At 35.3% G+C, this 23,145-nt stretch overlaps 1 protein-coding gene across 2 annotated transcripts in view; it reads left to right on the forward strand.

The window, feature by feature from the left end:
• Positions 1–23,145, forward strand: part of ZFP91 (ZFP91 zinc finger protein) — a 43,930-nt gene that overhangs the window by 12,791 nt on the left and 7,994 nt on the right. For both annotated transcript variants that reach the window (XM_012812456.2, XM_003801359.3), the window contains exons 3-4: positions 22,312–22,524; positions 22,782–22,818. In XM_012812456.2, the coding sequence (XP_012667910.1) occupies positions 22,312–22,524; positions 22,782–22,818 (250 nt within the window). The remainder of the gene's footprint in view (positions 1–22,311; positions 22,525–22,781; positions 22,819–23,145) is intronic.

Below are 23,145 nucleotides of genomic sequence, written 5' to 3' on the forward strand. Positions count from 1 at the left end.
TGAGCCTAGTCATGTAAGCATCACTCAGCTTAAGTAGATTATGATTAGCATTCCAGAAACACTGTGTACCCCTTTAAGTCAACCCATGCAACCATCATTTTGACTTTAAATAACATACATTAGTTTCACAAGGTTTTGAATTTTATAAATGGAATAGTGCAGTATATTATTACTCTTGTGTGTAAAGCTTGTACTCATCATTTTCTGAAAGAGGTACTGTATTTGTACATTGTTGTTTTTGTTGCTATATAGTATTCTATTGTGGGAATATACACAATATTAGTTTCTGCATTTTACTGTTGATAGATGGGCATTTGGGTAGTTTTCAGTTTAGGCCTTTATGAGTAGTGCTGTGGTGCACATTTTTTAAATATGTTATTGGGGTATAACACACATCATAAAGTGTGTCCAGCGATTTTGATAAACTAAATTGCTCAGCTATCATCACTATCCACTTTTAAAACTTTCTTTTTACCCCAGTGCTGTCTTTCATGCCTGTTTGTGGTTAATCCTTAGTCTCACTTCCAGTACCAGGCAATGATTAATCTATTTTGTATTATAGACTTGCTCCCCCTCCTACACACACGCACATTTTATATAAATGGACTTGATATGTGTTTTGCATTGCATATGTGAAGTATTGCTTGCAAGGAAGACAAATTGGTATACATAGTGCCTCTTTGGTGTAGTGAACTTGCCTCCAGGTAGCTGGCTGATCACCCCCAGGGATGGTGCCATATCAGTGACACAGTATTGGTTTCTGCTGCTAGCAGATTGGATTTAGCAGTGGCTGTTTCCAAGCCTTGGGGAGACTCAGTCTGGATTTGGTTGTCAGCAGTCTCAGCTCTGCAGCTATATTTTTCAGGGCAGACAATTTTTTTTTTTTTTTTAAGTTCAGTAACCTGAAGGACATAGAAACTTTGAGGTCATTTTTGTGGCACTTAACTAGGAATTTGAATCCTAACTAAGAATTTTCTTTTCTTTCTGCACCTCTGTGCTTTTTAGTTAGGAACAACTAGCTAATCTCATTATACTTGTTAGTTTGACCAAAATATTCTAAGGAAGCAAATACATGATTGCCAGAACCTTGCCCCTTAATAAGTATTTGATTAGTATCCATTGGTGATAATTGCCTATCTCTAGTGCCACATCATGCCGTGGACTTAGTCTCTTTAAATGTAATCAGTTTAGAGAACCAATTCCAGAAAACCCAGTCTTAAGAATTTTTTTTTTCTGTAAACCACTCTCAGTGTCTTAGAGCGGCAGTTCTCAACCTGTGGGTCGACTCACAGGAACTGTATTAAAGGGTTGCAGCATTAGGAAGGTTGAGAACCACTGTCTTCTATATTAGCCAGGCTTACCTGAGGAACAGAATCAATAGAAAATGCAGAGGTAGACATATTTTAATGACTAGCTCATGCATTTATGGGGGCTGTCAAGTTGAAAATCCATAGGGCACCTAGGTTGCTGCATATTATTGTAAATAATGCTGAAATAGAAATAGAAGTGCAGACATCTCTTTGATACACTGACTTTGATTGCTTTGGGTATATATTGAGAAATGAGGTAGCTGGATCACAGGATAATTCTTTTTCTTTTTTTGAGAAACTTCCATACTGTTTTCCAAAATGGCTGTACTGATTTACATCCCAGCAGTGTACATAAGTTTTCTTTTCTGCACATCCTTGCCAACACTTGTTACTCACCTTTTCCTAATAGGTATTATAATGCATATAAGATGAAAGGTCATTGTGGCTTTAATTTGAATTTCCCTATTGGTTTATGTCCATCAGGCGATGAATGAATTTTTTAAAATGTACTGTATCTACATAATAGAATACTATATAGCCTTTAAAAAGAAGGAAGTTCTCTCATTTGGAACAATGTGGATGGAATTGGAGGATATTATGCTAAGTGGAATTAGCCTGGCAGTTAAAGACATACTGAGTGATCTCATTTATATGTGGAATTTAAGTAAGTCAATTTCATAAAAACAGTCAAAAGGTGGTTACCAGAGATTAAGGTCAAGTGGGGAATGTCAGAAAGGGGGAGATAACGATCAAAGGGTACAAAGATTCAGTTAAGACTGGAGGAGTACGTTTTGCACTGCATGGTGATCACAGTTAATAACATATTGTGTGTTTCAAGATTGCTAAAAATACAGATTTCTAATGTTCTCATTACAAAAAAAAGTTGGTGAGGTGATGGCTTTGATAAATAGCTTGAGTGCTTCTACGATGTGTATATTAATACATAGATCAAAACATCACATTATCTGTTGTTTTGTGAGTTTCTTCCCTCAACTTATCTGGTAGCTACTGCCCCCATCAGCCACCAGAGGCCCAGACAAAAGAGCACCAGTGGGATTATGCTCTAAAATAATAGTAATAAGTAAAATATAGAAAGTACATACACTAGTCATGGAGAATTTGTTGAGTATTATGTCCTGTACATTGTTGTGTTCCTGTACTTTTATATCAGTGGCAGCACAGTATATTTGTTGACACCAGCATCACCGCAAACAAGTGTGTAATGCATTGCACTAGAGCAGCACTAGGCAATAGGAATTTTTCAGTTTCGTTGTAATCGTCTGAGATAATCATGTCACATATGAGGTTTGCCCTGGACTAAAATGTTGTGCAGTATACATGACTATACAGGAAGACACAGGGACGTTAACAATAGCTATTTTAGTGGAATGGTAGAGTCAGAAGTCAAGCAATCCTTGAAACCTCTATCTTTCTTATTTCTACATCGCCTCATGGTCAAGGTCTGCTCATTTTGTCCCCATCCCACCTCAGTGAGAAAATCAACTTTATTTTCATTATAATTTTAAGTAAATCCCTTATTATCGTTAGTAGTTTTGTGCTATTACAATTGCATTCCAGCTGGTTCTTAATTTGTATCTCTCAAACCATCTCCCCCTCTTTCTTATTAGTCAGCCATACAGTCTGAAATCTATCTCTTCTTGGGTCAGGTAACTCTTTGTAACTTTCAGAAATTCTCTGCTGCCTAACTTCAGATTTCTGAGGGTTGGATCCAAGGCCTCTACAGTGCAGATCTGTTGTTCCCAGTCTCTGTTAGGAGCTAGGCCACACAGCACGGGTGAGTGGTGGCACTAGCATCACCTCCTAAGCTTTGCCACCCCTTAGGTCAGTGGCAGCATTAGATTCTTGTAGGAGCATGAATCCTGTATGGCATAGCTAGCATCTAGGATGAATCTAGGATGCACACTCCTTATGAGAATCTTATGCCTGATGATCTGAGGTAGAGCTGAGGTGGTGATGCTCGCACTGGGGAGATCTGCAAATATAGATGACTACTGGGAGAGAGGTTTGACTGCACAGAGATCATAAATCAGTCGCTTGTATACTCATATTAAAGCCACCCCTGCACACTTTAGGTCTGTGAAAAATTTGTCTTCCATGAAACTGGTCCCTGGTGCCAAAAAGGTCAGACGGAGACCATTGGTATAGATGATACTTATCCAGATGAATTGTTTACAGTCCTCCTTAAGTAGCCACATTTCTTCCTATGGTATTATCTCCCAAATCTCTTTACTTTTCTGATTTTGTTGCACTGTCCTGTTCTTTTATTTCTTAAACATATCTTCAGTATCAGTGTTATACTTGAATATATATTTCATGCACCATATAGAGTGATTTGAACACAGCCAGATTGTACTTTGGTTCTTTTTAATATATAGGTATTTTGCAATTCTGAACTGTTGCTGGAAAAGAAAAATCAGTGAAGAAGCCAAACATTAGGAATAACTAAAAACAACACATTTTGTAAATACTGAAAATGATTCATTTTATGTGGACCAAGTTAAATCTAGACCATAGCAGGTTTTTTTATGCACTGTTAATTCCCAGTTTTATATATGTAGCACAGACCCTGTTCTCTAAACTTCAGGTCTATTGATAGTTTATGCGGCAATCTCAACATACCCAAAGTAAAACTCATATCACTCTAGTAGTCTACTCAAAACAACAACAAACATCTGATCTTTTTTTGTGTTTCCATCATCTGTCAATTGTTTAAGTCAGAAATTAGGAAACCAAAATATGTGGCCTCCATCTCTGTCTCCTTCTATCCTTTTGTTAAGTTATTCTTTAACTCTGGTCTGTCTCCTAAGTATTTCTCTTATCTCTAATTCTTTCCATCTCCAGCATTCTTAATTCTTTTAAAAACTATTATTTGTTGCCTAGTATGTTGCCATAGAGGTTTAGCTGGTCACCTGGCATCTACTCTTGCCTCTACCTAGGTCACTGTGTAGCCTGCAGCCCAACTGAACATTGAAAATGCAGATCTGATTATGTCACCTTTCTACTCCAGCTCTTTCTGTGCCTATTAGGATAAGATCCAAAATACTGCAAGAACTTTCTTAGACTTTTTCCTTTCTCCTCAGCACGATAAATGATGACAGTTTGTTATTATTTTATTGCTCCAGTCATACTGATCTTTTACTACTTACCTCAGGACATTTATGTACTCTGTCCTTTCCTCTTCTCTGCCATCTAGCTACTACTTATTTTATCCTTCAGAGTTCAGGAATATTTAATGTTTTTAAGGGACAAAACTAATTCACCTAATGTCTCTACTTTAAATGTTAATGGTATTACGTTGTGATTCTAGTTTTTTTGCCCTAAACTTTTAATATTGTCTGTAGAAGTTTTGTAGATGTTATTATTTTTGTCCTTTACTTTTTACCTGCTCTGGTGGCTAAAGTCTGCTGTGAAATAGGTAACGAAAATAATAGAAACAAAAAAAAAAAAAAGAAAGAAAATAGAAACATACGTAGGTTTTGTAAATAGTGAGAGATAATTAGGAAAAGAAAGAAAAATCTTGTATTTAAGTATAACTACAAACATATACTTTTAACAATACTGTTAAATTATTGATTTAAAAATGAATAAACCAGGTTGGAATGTAAAAAAGTATTTATTTATTTATTTATTTATTTTGAGACAGTCTTCACTTTGTCACCCTTGGTAGAGTGCCATGGTGTCATAGCTTCCAGCAACTTCAAACTCTTGGGCTCAAGCAGTTCTCTTGACTCAACCTCCCAAGTAGCTGGGACTACAGACACTTGCCACAATGCCTGGCTATTTTTAGAGATGGGGTCTCATTCTGGCTCAGGCTAGCCTTGAACCTGTGAGCTCAGGCAGTCCACCCTCCTCAGCCTCCCAGAGTGCTAGGATTACAGGCCTGAGCCACCACACCCGGTCTATTTAATTTTTTAAAGTTTGAAAATTACAGCTTTTTCCCCTCCTGGCTTTTTTTTGGGGGGGGGGGGAGGATAGAGTCTTTTATCTTTTATGATCTTACTCTGTGGCACAGTGACAGCTCACTGCAACCTCCAATTCACAGGCTCAAGTGCTTCTCTTAGTTCACCCTCTCAAGCATCGAGTACTACAAGTGTGTGCCACCATATGCAGCTAATGTTTTTGTTTTTTGTAGAGACACAGTCTTGCTATGTTGCCCAGGCTTTTCTCAAACTCCTGGCTCATGTGATCCTCTTGCCTTCATCTCCCAAAGTGCTAAGATTATAGGCTTGAGACTCTGTGCCTGGCCTTTTCTCTAGTTTTTAATAACACATACAAAAAAAATTCCTTTAATTCTCTGTTTTGAAACATGAGGAAATATCGCATTCAGTTTTATATTAAATACTTACTTTCAGGAAATAATTTTTACAGTCTATTTATTGTATAGGTAGGGCCCTCTCTAGATACTTGTACCCAAGGCTAAGTAAAAATAAGCCATAACTGAATTGGGCCTTTGCACTGGTGTGTTCTCACCTCTTCTGTGTGGTTAGGTGTGGTACAGTAGGAAGAATATAGACTTTGGACTTAGACATACCTGAGTTCAGTTCTCAGCTCTACAACTTAGGAGCTTGGTAAAGTCAGTAACTTGTTTTACTCATCTGTAAAGATAAGAAGAATTAATTTGATGTGGTTATAAGAACTAAATTTAGAGAAATGGGAAAAAATACTATGTCGGCCTAGTATTTAATAAACATTTAAGTTTTGTTGGTTTCCCAGAAGAAACTTAAATATTTAAAAAAATGTGGATGAGAAAATCTTTAGGTTTTTTCACAGCTACCACCTGTTTTGCTCAGTGATCAAATACTGGCTTTGATTATATTAGAATAGCTTTTCTAACTTGAAGTATTTTATGTAATCAAATGGCTCTCATCTTTTGGATTTTAATGAGTTAGCTTGCTTGGCTGTTGGATTGAGGTGAATCACGTACACTTTAGAATAAAATATTCCTACCAGTAGTGTTAATCTCTTATCACCTTAATTCATAGTGTCAACTACTCTTACTTTATCTCTTCTTCTTTCAAGAATGTACATTTAACCCTTAAATAACATGGGGGTTAGGGGCGCCAACCTCCTTCAAAAACCTGCGGATAACTTTTGACTTCCCCGAAACTTAACTACCAGTAGTCTGTGGTTGACCAGAAGTCTTACTGATAACATTTGATTAACTCATATTTTGTAGGTTATATATAATATACTATATTTTTATAATAAAGCAAGCTAGAGAAAAATCTTATTAAGAAAACCATAAGGAAAAAAAATGTATTTACTGTTCATTAAGTGGAAGTGGCTCTTGATAAAGGTCTTCCACCTTGTTGTCAACATGTTGAATACACTAAGGAGGACTTGGAAGAGGAGGCGTTGATCCTGGGGTTTTAGAGGTGACAGGCAGAAGAGGTGGATAAAGTGGAAGGAGAAGCAGTGCAACTTTATGGGAATACATTATATTTTCTGTGTGACTTTTGTGTTTTCATTTCTCTAATAAAAGTATTTCCATGTGGTACCAATCCTTCTTCCACCGTTTGGTTTAGTTTCAGGGCCCATATCCTAGAAGGATCCATGTCCTAAAAGAAGTGAAAAGCATTCTTGAATAACTAGGGTCAAATTGTCTTTTCTGGTACTGCTTTTTCTCCATAGTTTTCCTCATTGTTACTGGCTCAGAAACACTTGCCGTCACAAGTTATATTCTGTTAATTCCTCTAGTGGTGTCTATTGCTTTTTGAATTTCTCCGAAAGCCATATCTTGAAACCCTTTACCCTCTATCTTTTTTGCTATATCAACAATCTCTTTCTTAATTTACTTGATTGGCTGTGTTGTAAATCTTGTAGAGGCTCGTGCAACATTTTTCTCAAGCAGGAATTTATTGTTTCAGGCTTGATAGTTTCCATGGCATTTTTCATAACAGTGATGGCATTTTCAGTGGTATAATCCTTCCAGACTTTTGTGATGTTCTCTCTCTTGGGATTCTCTTTCATAGCTCTGATAGTCCTTTCCATAGAGTACTAAGTGTAATGTGCCTTAAAGATCCTTATGACTCATCTGGAGGCTGAATTAGAGATGTGTTTGGGCAACAAGTAGATCAAGTTAAGACCTTCAGTGTTAAACTCTTGGGATTCTGGGTGCCTACAGGCATTGTCAAGTATCAGAACTTAACTTTAAGAGACAATCCCTAAAAAAAGAAAATAAATAGGGCAGCGCCTGTGGCTCAAAGGAGTAGGGGGCTGGCCCCATATCCTGGAGGAGGTGGCAGGTTCAAACCCAGCCCTGGCCAAAAACTGCAAAATAAATAAAAATAAATAAATAAATAAATAAATAAATAAAAGGCAATCCCCTACTGTTAAGGATACTTCCTGACTTCAGGGACAAAGCATCAATAGACCCAATCTGAAAAATGATTGTCATGACCAGACTTTCTTGTACAATCAAAAAACTGGCAGCTGGTTTTTATCTTTTCCTTTCAAGGCTGGAGAGTTAGCAGCTTTATAGCTAAGGATGGTCCTGATCATAAACCCAGCTGCATTTGCACAAAACAGTAGAATCTTTTTCTGTCCTGGTGCTCACTTCTAACTAATAATGTCTTCAGTGGCATTTTTTTGCCCCCCCAGCATAGGGCACATATATCTGCATTAAAAACTTTGAGGCAGTTTTTCTTCTTAATGGCATCTGGGAATTGGTCTGCTGCCTCTTGGTTAGCAGAAGCTGTTTCTCCTATTACCTTGACATTTTTCTTTGTAAAATTATCAAGCCATTTGTTGGCATTAAATTCTCTAGTTCTAGATTCTTTACCTTTCTTTTACTTTAAGTTTTCATATATTATAGTAACTGTTATTTCCAATCATATTGGAGTCTATAGGTTTGCCTTTCTTATAGTAGTTTTGCACCCATATACAAACTGCATTTTACAATATGAGATAAAAAGGTATTTAACAAAAAATTCAGAGTTTTCATTCCTGCTGGCATAGCTGTAGCAACAGCTTCATAAATTTATTTTTTGTTTTTACAGTGGTTCTTTACACCAGATTCATTTATTTTGAATTGGCAGGCAACCACATGTGCAGGTCTAAACCTATGGTACATATCACACAATTCAGCTTTCTCTTATACTATCAGGACTTTTCTCTGCTTCTTGGGAGTACTTGCAACATAACTAGTGGCACTTTATAGGGGTCTCATGGTGTTATTCAAGTTTTACAGCATTGCACTAAATACCATGCAAAGTATGATAGAACTGTGAGAGATCACTTTTACTACAGTACTCAATTTCCTGGAAAGACAACTGCTCATGTGGAGATGATTTTCCTCAGCATTTTAAGTGAATACTCAACACAGTTGCATTCATTGGATTAGCAGCCAGAGTTGGTTACAAAATTATTACAGTAGTACAGTACATACTACAGTTAGTTTTGTGCAGTTAGGATTTTATACTATATTTTTACTTTTTTTACATTTCTCTCAACTGTAGAAGATGCCATGGATAGTCTGTAAGACTGTCTTTGTGGATGTAAATGTTGGTTGATTTTAACTTTATAGTAGATTTGTGGTAAATGATAAGCTAGTATTTACATATAGTTATGCATTCATGACATACACGTATCTTTTAATTTTTTTCAGTATTTCTAGGCTATATGGGTAACCAGTTTTTTCAACGTGCCACAAACCTCCAAAATTTTTTTTCAATGTATTTATTGAAAAACATCCAGAGATGACTAGACCTGCACCATTGAAAAACGGTATTGTTGAAGGACAAACTATAGTTGTATTTACCGATCTGTGTGTATCTCTGGTAGTGACTTCTCAGATATCTTCTTTCACTGAAGCTATCAGTACTGTGGCCTTTTCTCTTTTTTTTTATTGATATATCAAGGAACCTCGGTTAACTATTTATGAAAAACAGCTAGAAATTTTCTTTGAAGTACCACATAGAAGAAACTTGGTTGTTTTCTTATCAGGTTAGGATTGCTTATGTTAACGTATGGGTTATCCTTTTTTGTCAGTTTCTACTCTAGAAACTTGACAGTGCTTTTTTGTGCACGTGTGTGTGTTTTGAGGTAAAATTCATGTAACAAAAAACTAAATAAAAATGATCAAAAATGAATCATTTTAAAACACACAGTTCAGCGACATTTAGTACAATTACCCTATTTATACAACCATCACTTCTATCTTGTTAAAAATATTTTCATCACCACCAAAGAAAATCCCTATACCATTAAAAGTTGTTGTTTCTGTTCCCTCCCCCTAACCCCAACAAACATTAATCTACTTTTTGTCTCTATGAATTCACCTATACTGGATATTTTATGGAATCATATAGAGTATGTGACTTTTGTATCTGGTGTCTGTTGTATAGTGTTTTGTATACTAGTATGGATGTAAGGTGCATCCATATTGTAGCATGTATTAATACTTCATTCCTATTTATGGCTGAGTAAAAAATTGTGTTATGTTTATATGTGGCATTTTGTTTATCCATTCAGTGATTAATGGACATTTGGGTCATTTCCATGTTTTTGGCTTTTGTGAATTGTGGTACTGTAAACATTTCACATATAAGTATTTCTTTAAATACCTGTTTTTAACTTTTGATTTATGTATCTAGGAGTAGAATTGCTGGGTCATAATGGTAATTCTGTGTTCATGATTTTGAGGACATGCCAACTGTGCTGCTCAGTGACTGCTTCATTTTACATGCCCATCAGCAATGAACAAGGGTTCAATTTCTCTACATCCTTGCCAACACTTGTCCTTTTCCTTTTTATGTTTTTAAAGCAAGCATGACCCAAGGTTTATTGACAAAGAGAAAGGTTTACAGAGTAAGAAAGTTTACAAAGCAGGGTACATTCTTCATAGACAGTGAATGGGCTTCCATTGCCAGAAAAAGTAGGCGCGAAGTAGTCTTGTATGTATTTCACTAATGACTGTTGTTGAGCCTCTTTTTGTGTACACTTTTGCCATTTGTATATCTTTTGAGGAATATCTGTTCAAGTCCTTTCCCTATGTTCTAATTGGGTTTCTATTTTTGTTGTTGGATTGAAAAACTATACATTCTGGATAGTAGACCTCATCAGATACATGATTTGCAAGAATTTTCTCCCATTCTGTAGGTTATCATCACTTCTGAACATATTTTAGTGTTAGCTCTTAAATAGGTCTTTGATTTGTTTTGACTTAATTTTTATATATGGCATAAAAAATAGTCCACTTCGTTCTTTGCATATGCATATCTGGTTGTCCCAGCACCATTTGTTGATGAAGCTGTGCTTTCCCCGTTAAATGGTCTTGGCAGACTTACTGAAAGTCATTGGATGGGTTTATATCCAGACTCATAGTTCAGTTCATTGGTCTGAGTGTGCTTTATGCCAATACCACACTGTAATGATTACTGAAGCTTTGCAGTAAAATTTTGAAATCGGGAAGAACAAAGTGAGTCCTCTAACTTGGTTCTTTTTTTTTCAAGATGGTATTGGCTAATTTGAGTCTTTAAGATTTTTATATGCATTTTAGGATCAGGTTGTCAATTTCTGCAGAAAAAGAAGCTGAGATTTTGATAGGGATTATATTCAGTCTATAATGGGAGAATTATCATCTTAATTTTCTTTTTGTTCATTGCTCATATATTTAAACAATTGAATTTTAGGTGATCTTATATTCTGTCACTTTGCTGAATTTTTGTATTGCCTTTAATAGTTTTTCCATGAATTTTTTAGAATTTTCTATATGTGAAACTATTTGATCTCCAAATAGAAATATAGTTTTATTTCTTCCTTTCCAATTCAGTTGCCTTTTTTATTTCCCTTGCCTAATTACTGTGGCTAGAACATTTTTAGAACAGTGTTGAATAAAAGTGAAGAAAGATGACATCCTCATCTAGTTCCTAATCTTAGGGAGAACTTCCAGTCTTTTGCCAGTGAGTATAATGTGAGCTCTGGAATTTTTATAAATGGTCTCTTAGCAAGTTGAGGAAGTTCCATTCTATTCTTAACATGCTTTGTGTTCTAATCATGAACGTTTGCTTAATTTTGTCACATGCTTTTTCTACATTAGTTAATGATTGTGTTTTTTTCTCCTTGTTCTATTAATGCTTTTTCTACATTAATTGAGATGATGGTGCTTTTTTTCTCTTATATTAATGAGGTATTACATTTTTTGTGTGTGTATTGAGCCACCTTCATAATCCTGCAGTGTGTTCCAATTCATCATAATGTTTAATCTCAATATGCTGCTACTTTTGGTTTGCAGGGGATACTGGCTTGTATTAATAGTTTTCTTGTGGTGTCTTTTTCTGGCTTTAGTATCAGTAATTCTGTCCTTATAGAATGAGTTGGGAAGTATTCCATCTTCTATTTTTTTGAAAAAGTTTGAGAAAACCCTGGAGCTAATTCTTTGTTTAGTAGAATTTACCAGGGAAGTCATTTATTCCTGGTCTTTTTTATTGGGAGGTTATTATTTACAGATTTGTTTGTCTGCTTTTAAAATATACATTCATATTTCCTATTTCTTCTTGAATTGTTTTTTGGTAATTTACGTATCTAAGAGGTTTATTTTCTAGGTTATTGAATTTGTTGGTATAAAATTGTTCACTGTGTTCTTATTATCTTTATTTCACTAGTAATGTGTCCCTACTTTGATTTCTAATTTTAGTAATTTGGGTCTTCTCTCTTTTTTCCCTTAGTTTAGCCAAAAGTTTGTTGAATTTTTTTTTTTTTTTTGCTCGTTTCAAAGAATCAACTTTTGGTTTTATAGATATTTGTGTATTGGTGCTTCATTTTTATATTTCACGTACCTCTGTTCTAATCATCTTTATTTCCTTTCTTCTACTAGCTTTGGGTTTACTTTGTTCTTTATATATATATATATTTCTAGTTCCTTTAGGGGATGATGTTAGGTAATTGATTAAGGCATGTGATTTTGTCTTTTATTTTAATGTAGATATTCCCCTGGCATACTTCTTTTACTGTGGTCCCTAAGTATTGATATGCTTTATTCTTATTTTCAATTTTCCTTTTGAATTCTTTGTTCCATTGCTTGTTTAACAGCATCTTATTTAATTACCGCATATTTGTGAATTTTCTAGTTTTCCTTCTGATAATGATTTCTAATTTCATTCTGTTGTGGCCAGAGAACATATATATGCTTTATATGATCACAGTCTGTTAAAATTTATTGAGACTTATTTCGTGACCCAGCATATGCTTTACCCTGGGGTACTATGTAGAGAAGATTCTGTATTAGGTTGTGTGGAACATTCTATAGATGGCTGTTAAGTCTAATTTTTTTACAGTTTTGCTCGATTCCTGTAACTTTTTATTGCACTTTTGATTGGTTCTTCTCTTCTTTACTTATTGCTATATAAATGAGGAAAGTTGTTCTATTATTGAAAGAGGGGTGTTGAAGTCTCCAACTATTATTTCATTTTTATTTATTTCTCCCTTCAATTCTGTCAAGTTTTGCCTCATATATTTTGGAGGTCCATTGGCTATGTATAAGTTCATGTTATATCTTCAAAGTTGATTGCCTTTATGTGTTATATTGTGTTCTTTGTGTCTGGTAGCCATCTTTGAATTGAAATGTATTTTGTTTGGTATTAGTAGGACCACCTTTTTAGTTTAAATTGCTTTCCCAAGAAGATATTGAAGTCCTGGCTCAGGTAACATTTAAAATGTATGTAACATTTAAAAATGGATGTAGGGTAATAAGCCTTTGTGGTAATTTATTATGGCAGTCCTAGGAAACTAACAAGGTTTTGGCATTAGAAGTGGGTGTTAACAAAATATCTTAATGGATGTTGGCTGGGTATTTTCTGAGGTGCTTGACTGAAAAAGCAGCCTAGGTAACCTTAAACAGAAGATTGTCAGAAATATGGATGTTAAAGACAGTGTGGGAAGGCATCAGAAGGAAATGATGAACATGTTACTGGATAGTGAGATAAAAGTTGATCTTTGTTATTACAAGTTGCAGAGAATGTGACTGAATTCTATTCTGTCATGGAGTGGAAAGTAGACATTGTGAGTGATGAATTTGGATGTTTAGCTAAGATTTCCAAGTAAAGTGTAAAGGTGCAGTCTGGTTTCTCATTTCTGTACTTTGCTATACTAAAATGTGAAAGGAAAGAGATAAACTGAGGAATGGATTATTTAGCAAAAAGGAATCAGCAATAGATAATTTGGAAATTTTTCAGTCTCTGCAGATAGTATATTTGGTAGTAGGACCAAGGCTATGACTGGACAGTTGTTTTCTAAAGAGATTAGGTATGTGACTTGTGGATCCAATCAACCATCTCAGCAGTTACCAGAGTGGAGATGCAATTATCCAGGAAATATCTGTGGAGAATTCTCTTGTTAGGAGGCTTAGACCTTATGAAATACATGAGAGACTGACAGGGTTTTTAAGAATTTTATAACAGCTGAAACACCGCCAGAGTGGACTGATTAAATAAAGAATGATTCTGAGAATAGAGCCACAAATGCGAAAGCCAGGTCGTATAAGACAACCTGGTGCTAGAGGGCAGCACCATTGCCCCAGTGGGCCCAGAGTACAAAGCATTGATCCATAGAGGATTAGTCTTAGGCCTTAAAATCTAATGGAATTTGCTTTGCTAGGTTTGGGACTTGCCAGGGACCCATGGCCCTTTTTTCTTCCAGTTTCTCCCTTTTGATATGGAAATATCCATTCTCTGCCTATCAGACTATTGTATTTTAGAAGCAGATGACTTGTTTTCTGGTTTCCCAGATCCACCTTTGAAGAGGAATCTTGCTTCTTAATGGGCCATACCTCAAGTCTCATTCACATATAACTGATTTAAATGATTTAGTTCAAGGGTGTCCAACTTGCAGGCCCCTTGCTGCCCAAGATGGCCACGAATACCACCCAACACAAAATCGTGAATTTACTTAAATCCATGAGTATTTTCATGTGTGATTTTTTTTTTTTTTTTTTTTTTTTTGGTGGAACTCATTTTTACATTCACAAGTGTGAACTTTGGTAGATGACAATGTCATGTCACAGTGTTACATAAAATAATCATGTACACTCTCATTATTTGTATCCATGTGTGTCTTCAGTTTTATAGTGCTGTATGACTTCCATTGTGTTATCTTAGTGCAGATAGTCAAAATTGACACCATTAGACATTATGTGTGCTTGTGGTGACTTGCTGAGGCAGCAATTATCAGTGATGTTTCAGTCTACCTTTGTAATGTGTTAAGAAGTCATGTAAACATTTTTATTTGATAATGGAGGGCATTTCCACTCCTTGGCAGCACCTTGTACATCACCTGTTGTGCTTCATAGTTGGCTCTTTGCTTTGCCCGTATAAGCAGCCAAGATGTGGAAGGGTGCAAACCTTGCTTTCTATATTGTCAATTCATTTTCATAATAGAAGTCAACATAGTTGCTTATCTATTAGTATTTTTTAAATCACAGCATGGAGGCCAGGCACAGTGGCTCATGTCTGTGATCTTAGCCCTCTGGGAAGCTGAGATGGGTGGATTCCTTGAACTCATGAGTTGGAGACCAGTGTGAGCAAGAGCAAAACCCCATCTCTAAAAAGTAGTGGGGCTGGGCACCTGTAGTCTGAGCTACTGGGGAGACTGAGGCAAGAGGATCACTTCAGCCCAAGAGTTTGAGGTTGCTGTGAGCTATGACAGCGCAGCACTCTACTGAGGGTAACAAAGTGAGACTCTGTCTCAAATAAATAAATCACAGCATGGCTTCTACATATATATATGGATGAAGGAAGATTGTTCAATGAAAAGTAGATAGAGGCAAACAGTAAGGCACTCTGCTTAATTTGTACAAATTTTCAGAAACTTTATATAATTTCAAAAGGGGTTATAAGGGGGTTATAATTTATAACTGCTGCTAAATTCAGTGCGTGTTATACAGGGGGTTATAAAGGGGTTATAATTTAACATGCTGCTAAATTCAGTGTGTGTGAAAGGTTGTGTAATAGGACAAAATAGTGGAACTGAAAAAAATGTCTTCTCAATAAAAAGTTTTCTTAAAAAGTTACAACTTGGGGGTGGCGCCTGTGGCTCAAAGGAGTAGGGCGCCAGCCCTGTATGCGGGAGGTGGCAGCTTCAAACCCAGCCCCGGCCAAAAACTGCAAAAAAAAAAAAAAAAAAAAAAAAGAAAGAAAGTTAGAACTTGGACAAATTCCATTGTGAAAGCTAGTTATATGGTAACATATTTAATAGCAAGAAGCAATCAAAGCCATTTACTGCTGGTGAGTTGATTAAGCAGTATATGGAAAGCATGGCAGATATAATTTGCCCTGAAAGAAAGGGGGATATTTCTAAAATTGGTTTGTTTCACTAGACTATAGCCAGGTGAATTGAAGAAAATGGAAAATCTCTCAAAAGAAATTTAGAGAGTGAAGCTGCCAATTTTAAATTTTATGCTTTGATGATGGATAGCATCACTGATGTTGCAAATACAGCTTAACTTGCCATTTTTATTAGAGTTATTGATGACAAATACAATATCACTGAAGAAATAGTTTCTTTAGTGTGCCATTAAAAGACACAACTGAACCAAGAGATTATTTGAAACACTAAAAAATATGTTAACGTGATTTGCTTTGTCCATTGTCAACATGTCTGGTGTAGTTGCTGATCACACCCTGGTGATGGTAGGTAAAAGAGAAGAACTTACAAAATTAATAGAAGACAATGCAGTTGCCACCCAAAATTCAAGTTTAATTAAGTATCATTGAGAGTACCTTGAGAAAATTTATGCACAAAAGCTTTAAAAATGTACAGCATCATGCAGATCACCAAGACTGTGGATTTCCTAAGGGCCAAGGGATTGAATCATCAGGAATTCCTTCAAAGTATTGAAGCTGACCATGGTGACATCATTTAAGTAAGATGGCTAAGTTGAGGCCAAATGTTGAAAAGTTTTATGATTCGTTTACAACTCAGTGTTACTGAGTTGTTGATGGTATTAAAAACCTAGTTTGTGCCAGAACTAGATGATAAAAACTGGCTTACAGATTTAACTTTTTAGTGGATTTTTAACCACTCATTTAAATGAGCTATACATGCATCTTCAAGGTGAAAACCAACTTATCAGTAGTGTTTCAAACCATAATAGCGTTCCATGTGAAACTGATAGGACTTTTATGCATTTCCACATGTTGGCTAAACACAGTCCTGTGAACAGCAAAAAATATGTAGCCTTGCTTTTCGATTTGATACAGGAATTTGAAAACAGATTTCACGATTTCCAGGGGAAACAGTATTTTCATGCATGTGCAGCTACATTTTCAGTTGACAAAAATATGTTACCTGCAGATCTTCAAATGGAATGTGTAGAGCTGCAATCTGACATTCAACTTAAAGAAAAATTTGGTCATGTCTCTTTACTAGACTTTTACATGTCCTATCTTCTCAGAGACAAAATCCCTCATTTCACAATCATGCCTTATTAATGTCATCAGTTTTCGTTGGCACCTAATTTGCAAGCAATTATTTTCAAGAATGAAGTACATTGAGAGTAAAATTAGAGTCAAAGTATCTGATGACACCTTGAGAACTCACTGAGAATTGCAACTACTTCCACCAAACCAGATATTGATGCGTTAGTTTCTCAAATACAATGTCAAATATCCCACTGGTTTTATGTTGCTTACGTTTCTTTTATTTCTATAATAAAAACATCAAAAAAACCCCATAGACATTTTATTACTTAGATTGGTACATTTTCTGCATTAGTGGTTGCAAACTTTGAACCTGCTTGACTATTTTAAAAGACTGTCAGAATGGGCAGCTACATAATTAGGATTACTATGTGAGGACTTTCTTGCTTACCTGTGGTGGCAGATATCATGAAAATTATGTGTGGACCTTTGTTTTTTGTTTTTTTTACTAATCAGATTTCATTAGTGTTTGTGTGATTAATGCATGGCCCAAGACAACTCATCTGTGTGGTCTACAGAAACCAAAAAGTTGAACAACCCTGATTTAGATGATGAGACTTTTGGTGATAACTTAGTTAAGCTTTTGGACCTAGAGTTGATGCTGAAACCAATCAAGATGCTGGGATGTTGCAATTAGGTGCATGTGTTTTGCATATTGGAAAGACATGAATTTTAGGGGGCTAGAAGATGTAGACTACTACTACTTGAATTTTGTTCCACTGCACATGTGTTGAGGTTCTGTCCTTTAGTACCAATAAAAGTGAACTTAAATGGACATAGTCTTTATAGATATAATTAAGTAAGATGGGTTTATACACTTAGTTAGGGTAGGCCCTTGTCATGACAGATGTCTTTGTAAGACGAGAAAAGCCAGAGACAAGACACATGGTGGGGTGGGAAGGGTGGGGCCACCATGTCATGACAGAAATAAAATTGAAGTTAGCAGTTGCAATTCAAGGATTGTTGGCCACCACCAGAAGCTGGGAAGAGGTAGGGAATGATTCTACCCATAGTATAAGAGGGAGTGTGGCTCTGCTACCATGTTGATCTTGGATTTATAGCCTTCAGAATTATGACAGAATAGATTTCTATCGTTTTAAGCTTATTCAGTTTTATTGTAATTTGGTACAGCAGTGCCAGGAAACTAATTAATCATCTCAGCTCTCTTTTACTTAGCTATTTTCATGAAATATTTTTTCCATTCTTTTATTTTGAACCTATTTGTGTCTTTGGATCTTAAGTGAATCTCTTACAGACAGAATATAAATGGGTCTTTTAAAAAAAAAATCCATTTGCTTTTTCTCTGCCATTTGATTTGAGAGTTTAATTCCTTTACATTTAAAGTAATTAATGATAAGGATGCCCTTAGGCCATGTCCCAATATGTTGACTTACCAACCAAAAATGCATTAATACTATTCTCTATTGACTGTGTAACTACCTACCTTTACCAGTGTTCTTATTATAGCTTTGAGTTTCCATCTAGTGTCTTTTTAGCTCAGCTTGGAGGAAACCTTAAAAAGCATTTTTTGTAGAGCAGATGTACTAGCAACAAACTCAGTTTTTATTTTTCTGGTAATGTCTTAATTTCTCCTTCATCTTTAAAGGATCAGTTTGCCAACCGTAGAATTCTTGACAGTTTTTACTTTTCATCTCCTTAAATATGTCATCTCACTGCCTTTTGGCTTACATGATTTCTGATAAGAATTGAAAAATCTTTTTTTCCCAATGAGTCACTTGTTGCTGTTCTCATGATTCTTTGGCTTTTGATAGTTTGATAATAATATATATATCTGGGTGTTGGTAGCTTTCATTTAGTTTACTTCTTGTTTGTGTGGATGTGTAGTTGTTATTAAAGTTGAAAGTTTCCTCCCAAAGTTTCTTTTAGTATTTTTTATATCCATTCTCTGTTCTTCTTCTGGAACTCTTTTTCATATGTTGGTATGCTTAGTGGTAGTCTGTGTTTGTTGAAACATGGTTTTTCTCATTTCTTTAAGTTCTTTGTCAGTGATTTCTGTTTTAACTCTTAGAGCCTTTTTTTTTTTAAAAGATCTTTGTGGTCTCTAAAGGCTCTGTTACTTTAATTTGTGTTCAACAAATGATACTACTGAGATTTTCTTAAATGTCTTTTTTAATTTTTATTTATTTATTTATTTTTGAGACAGAGTCTTTGTCACCTTCAGACTCCTGAGTACCTGGGATTACAGGCTTTTAAAATTTTTATTAAATCATAACTATACACATTTATGGGGGACAATGTGCTGATTTGATATATAATGTGGAATGCTTAAATCAAACTGATTAACATAACCGTCACCTCACTTATTTGTTGTGGTAAAACATTTATACTCTTAATAGTTTTGAAATGTACCATTGCATTGTGCGCAATAGGTGAGGTCCCATCAAATAATGTTCCTCCTCCCGCCTTCCCCTCTCCACCTGTCTTTCTTCTCCCCTCCTCCTCACTGGACTATAGTTGTATTTTATCATTCATATGAATATATGTAGAAGATTATACATTGATTTTATAGTAGTTTTGAGTACATTGGATACTTTTTTTTCCATTCTTGAGATACTTAGAATATGTTCCAGCTCCATCCAGGTAAACATAAAAGATGTAAAGTCTCCATCTTTTTATGGCTGAATAGCATTCCATGGTATACAAATCCCACACTTTGTTAATCCATTCATGGGTTGATGGCCATTTGGAAGCTGCTTCCATGACTTGGCAATTATGAGTTGGTCTGTAATCAAAATGTCTTGCTGAACTTACTTTTTTCTTGATTCATAAACCTTACCTTTCTTGATTCTATAAACCTTGGTTTTTGTAAACCTTTAAAATATTTTCTAGTCTTTCTGTAGCGCTAATTCTGATAGTTTTTGTTCATCATGTGTTTTGTTCATTGTGTGTGTTTCTGTGGAGGGGCATTTTGTTCATTTGTGTGTGTTTCTGTGGAGGGGCATTTTTGCTTTCACACACTGGACATTGCTTTTTATAATACATATATTTTTAAGGCTAGAGTTTTGGGGGTTAGATGTGGTATTCAATAAGATAGGCCAGTGTACTGTACTTTATTCATACAGATAAGCTGTTTTCATCAGATTGGATAAGACCATTCTGGGAAGTTGCCTGGTATACATTTCTTTTATCCTGGAGAAGAAAAAGCTTCATTGAGTAGGAGAGGTTATGGAGTAGATTCAAAGACACTAACTTGGTAGAGCTGGATTTAGGAAAAGAAAGGTTTTTCTTTCTTTTAAATGCTGTACTTCATATAATGTATTGAATTTGCTCTCTTTGAAGAAATTCTTTTAAAAATAGTCATGACCTAGATATAAAAGTCTTTGGTTATTAATTTCAAAACATGGTCTCTGTATCTAGGTGTTCTTATCTAACTTTGTGTTTTTGAACAAGTTGTCTCCTAACTTACCGAGTTGTACTTAGATTAGATGGTCTTTAAGATTTTGCCTCTAAGATTTTATAATTAAAATAGCTCAGAAGAAGAATGAGAAAGGCACTAATTTCATTCCATTGCTTTAAAATATATTTTCATAATACTTTAAAACAATATAGCTAAAGATAAAGTAGCTCTCAGCCACCACTTTGGTCCATAGTAGAAGAAACTTTTTTTTTTTTTTCCCAGTTTTTGGCTGGGGGTGGGTTTGAACCACCACCACGTCTGGTATATGGGACCGGCACCGTACTCCTTTGAGCCACAAGTGCTGCCCAAGAAACTATTTTTTACACTTAGAATTTTAAGCAAAATTATTGGCATACTGTATATGTTGTTTTGTGTCTTTTTTAAAAACACTTATTTTGCCAACAATTCTGTGCCATTCTTTATAGATGCCACTTGCTAGATAGTATTTCTTCATGGTAATATATCATGCATTATTAAAACACTTTCTCACTGACAGAGGGTTAGTTGTTTCTCTTCTTTGCTATTATAAATATGCTCTGGTAAACTTACATGGGCTAGTTTATTTCCTGGAGTAGATTGTTAGAGGTGAAATTACTGGATATATTTTTAGACTTTCCCTAGAGTATTATCAATTTCTTATATATCCTTCAGAAGTGTTACATCCTACACGTGTCCACACATTTTGTTTTTGACTCTTACTACTTTAAAATTATACGTAAGTTATTTTTATAAATGTGCATATAATTTTTAGGATAAATTTCTAGTAAAATTCTATGTGAAAGTAAAGGCATTTATAATTTTGATATAAAGTGGACTTTATGGACACCCTATGCAATAGAATCTCTAAATTGACCACCCAAGGCATTATAGTAAACTGGTCAACATACAGAGGTGGTCAAAGTAGGATACTAGGCCTTTCTACATGGTGGTGCATGACCACTCTGTGAAAATTAGGTGAACTAAATAGGTGGTCAGTTATTGAGCACCAATAACTGTTGTATACTGCCAAATTATCCTCTATAGAGGTTTTGCTAACATTCAAACTATCTATTAGAAATCCTGTTTTCCTATAGCCTTGGTAATACTAATGTGTTGTCAAACATTTGGATCATTGGTGACATGATAGGTAAAAAATTATACCACACTATTGTTTTCATTTGAGCCTCTCTTGTTAGGAATGGATTGAGCTTTTTATGTTGTTTGTGCATTTGAAAGCTATGTATTTACTGAGGTTTCATTTTTCTATTCAATTGTTACGCTTTGCTTGTAGCTGATTTTACCATGTAGAAAATTGTTTTTATGTAGTTGGATGTTTTGGTCTTAGGAACTGAATTTTATTTTATTTTGAAGACTTTACCATTCTGAAATATTTAAAACAGTCTTCCATTGTCAAAACGAGCTCACTTCCAAGCCACTTGTGGTATGATAGCCAATTTCCAATGTTAACTTTTTATTTTTTATTTGGGAGAGGATGATCTGCCTGTCTTCATTCACCCTTACATATGAAGAAATATGGGGTAACAGTAACATTTTGTTTGTGTGCTCGTGTGCAGATATCATAGGATAACAAACAGAGGAACAGTAGAGTTGGCCTTTGATATGCCATAGGATTGCTCTATAGAGTAATTCAAATTCATAGTATAGTTCTATGTAAAACAATTGATTAGAGTCAAGGGAAGGCATTCCTGTTATGGAATTCCTCTTTAGTAATTTCTTATAGGATCATTTAGCTGTTGAAACATCTAGTTCTACAGGTTTTTTTTTTAGTGCCTCTGTGGTTCTAGTCATCTTTCTGGGACCGCTTAATGTAGTTTTTTCAAGCTTAGCTCCAAAGATTAGAATTCTATGAACTGAATTACTTGGGTGTATTACATAATTAGCATTGCACTTTTTAGTAGGGAAGGCAATATAAAATTACTGCTTTGCAAAATGAAGTAATTTTTCTAGAGAGTGATGACATTAAAGGTATGTTTTATCTAATTTTCCTCTTACCTTGTTTTTTCTCTTAAGTAAAAATCTTGGGTTTTTCTTCTTTGTTTAAAAACTATTTAACTTATTCTCTTCTGTGACTGTTGACAATTATCAGGTACCTAGAGATGGTTATTGGTTGACTATAGACTTTAAAGAAATAGTATATGTTTTTATCTAGATCCCAAGGAAGAGAAAGACGACGACGAGAATTCTGCCCTCGCTCAGGAAGTTTCTATTGCTGCAACGAGACCAAGTCGGGGCTGGCGTAGTAGTAGCAGAACATCTGTCTCTCGCCATCGTGAGACGGAGAACACCCGAAGCTCTCGGTCCAAGACTGGTTCATTGCAGCTCATTTGCAAGTCAGAACCAAATACAGATCAGCTTGATTATGGTATGGTGCTAATAGAGTATGATTACTTATAACTGGTTATTTTTTTATTTTAAATGTAATGTTGGAAGAGGTACCTAAACACTTAGATTTTAGGGATGGATGTGGTGGCATAGATAGAGTTTCTTCTGGACAATTTGCAGATATTCTTCCTTTGTATAGTTACTTCATGTAGTAATTTGTTTTGAATCTCTTAGATGTAAGAGAAAATATATCTACATAAAAATAATGGATTTTTTTTGCTTTTTTTTTTTTTCCAGATGTTGGGGAAGAGCATCAGTCTCCAGGTGGCATTAGGTAAAAACAAACAAACAAACAAACAAACAAAAAAAAAACCTTTTCATGTTTAATAGTTAAACCTTTGAGAGACAGAGCATTACTGTATTAAATGAAGTTTTCTATTTGAAAAGATTTTGAGCTATAAGAAAAATTAACTTCAGGTGGCACCCATGGCTCAGTGGGTAGGGCTCTGGCTACATACATTGAGGCTGGTGGGTTTGAACCCAACCCAGGCCAGCTAAAGCAACAATGACAATTGCAACAACAACAAAAAAATAGCTGGGCTTTTTGGTAGGCACCTGTAGTCCTAGCTACCTGGGAGGCTGAGGCAAGAGAACTCCTTAA

This window comes from Otolemur garnettii, unplaced genomic scaffold, assembly GCF_000181295.1.
Source record: "Otolemur garnettii isolate 467f Iridium unplaced genomic scaffold, OtoGar3 scaffold00209, whole genome shotgun sequence".
NCBI classification, from domain to species: Eukaryota; Metazoa; Chordata; class Mammalia; order Primates; family Galagidae; genus Otolemur; species Otolemur garnettii.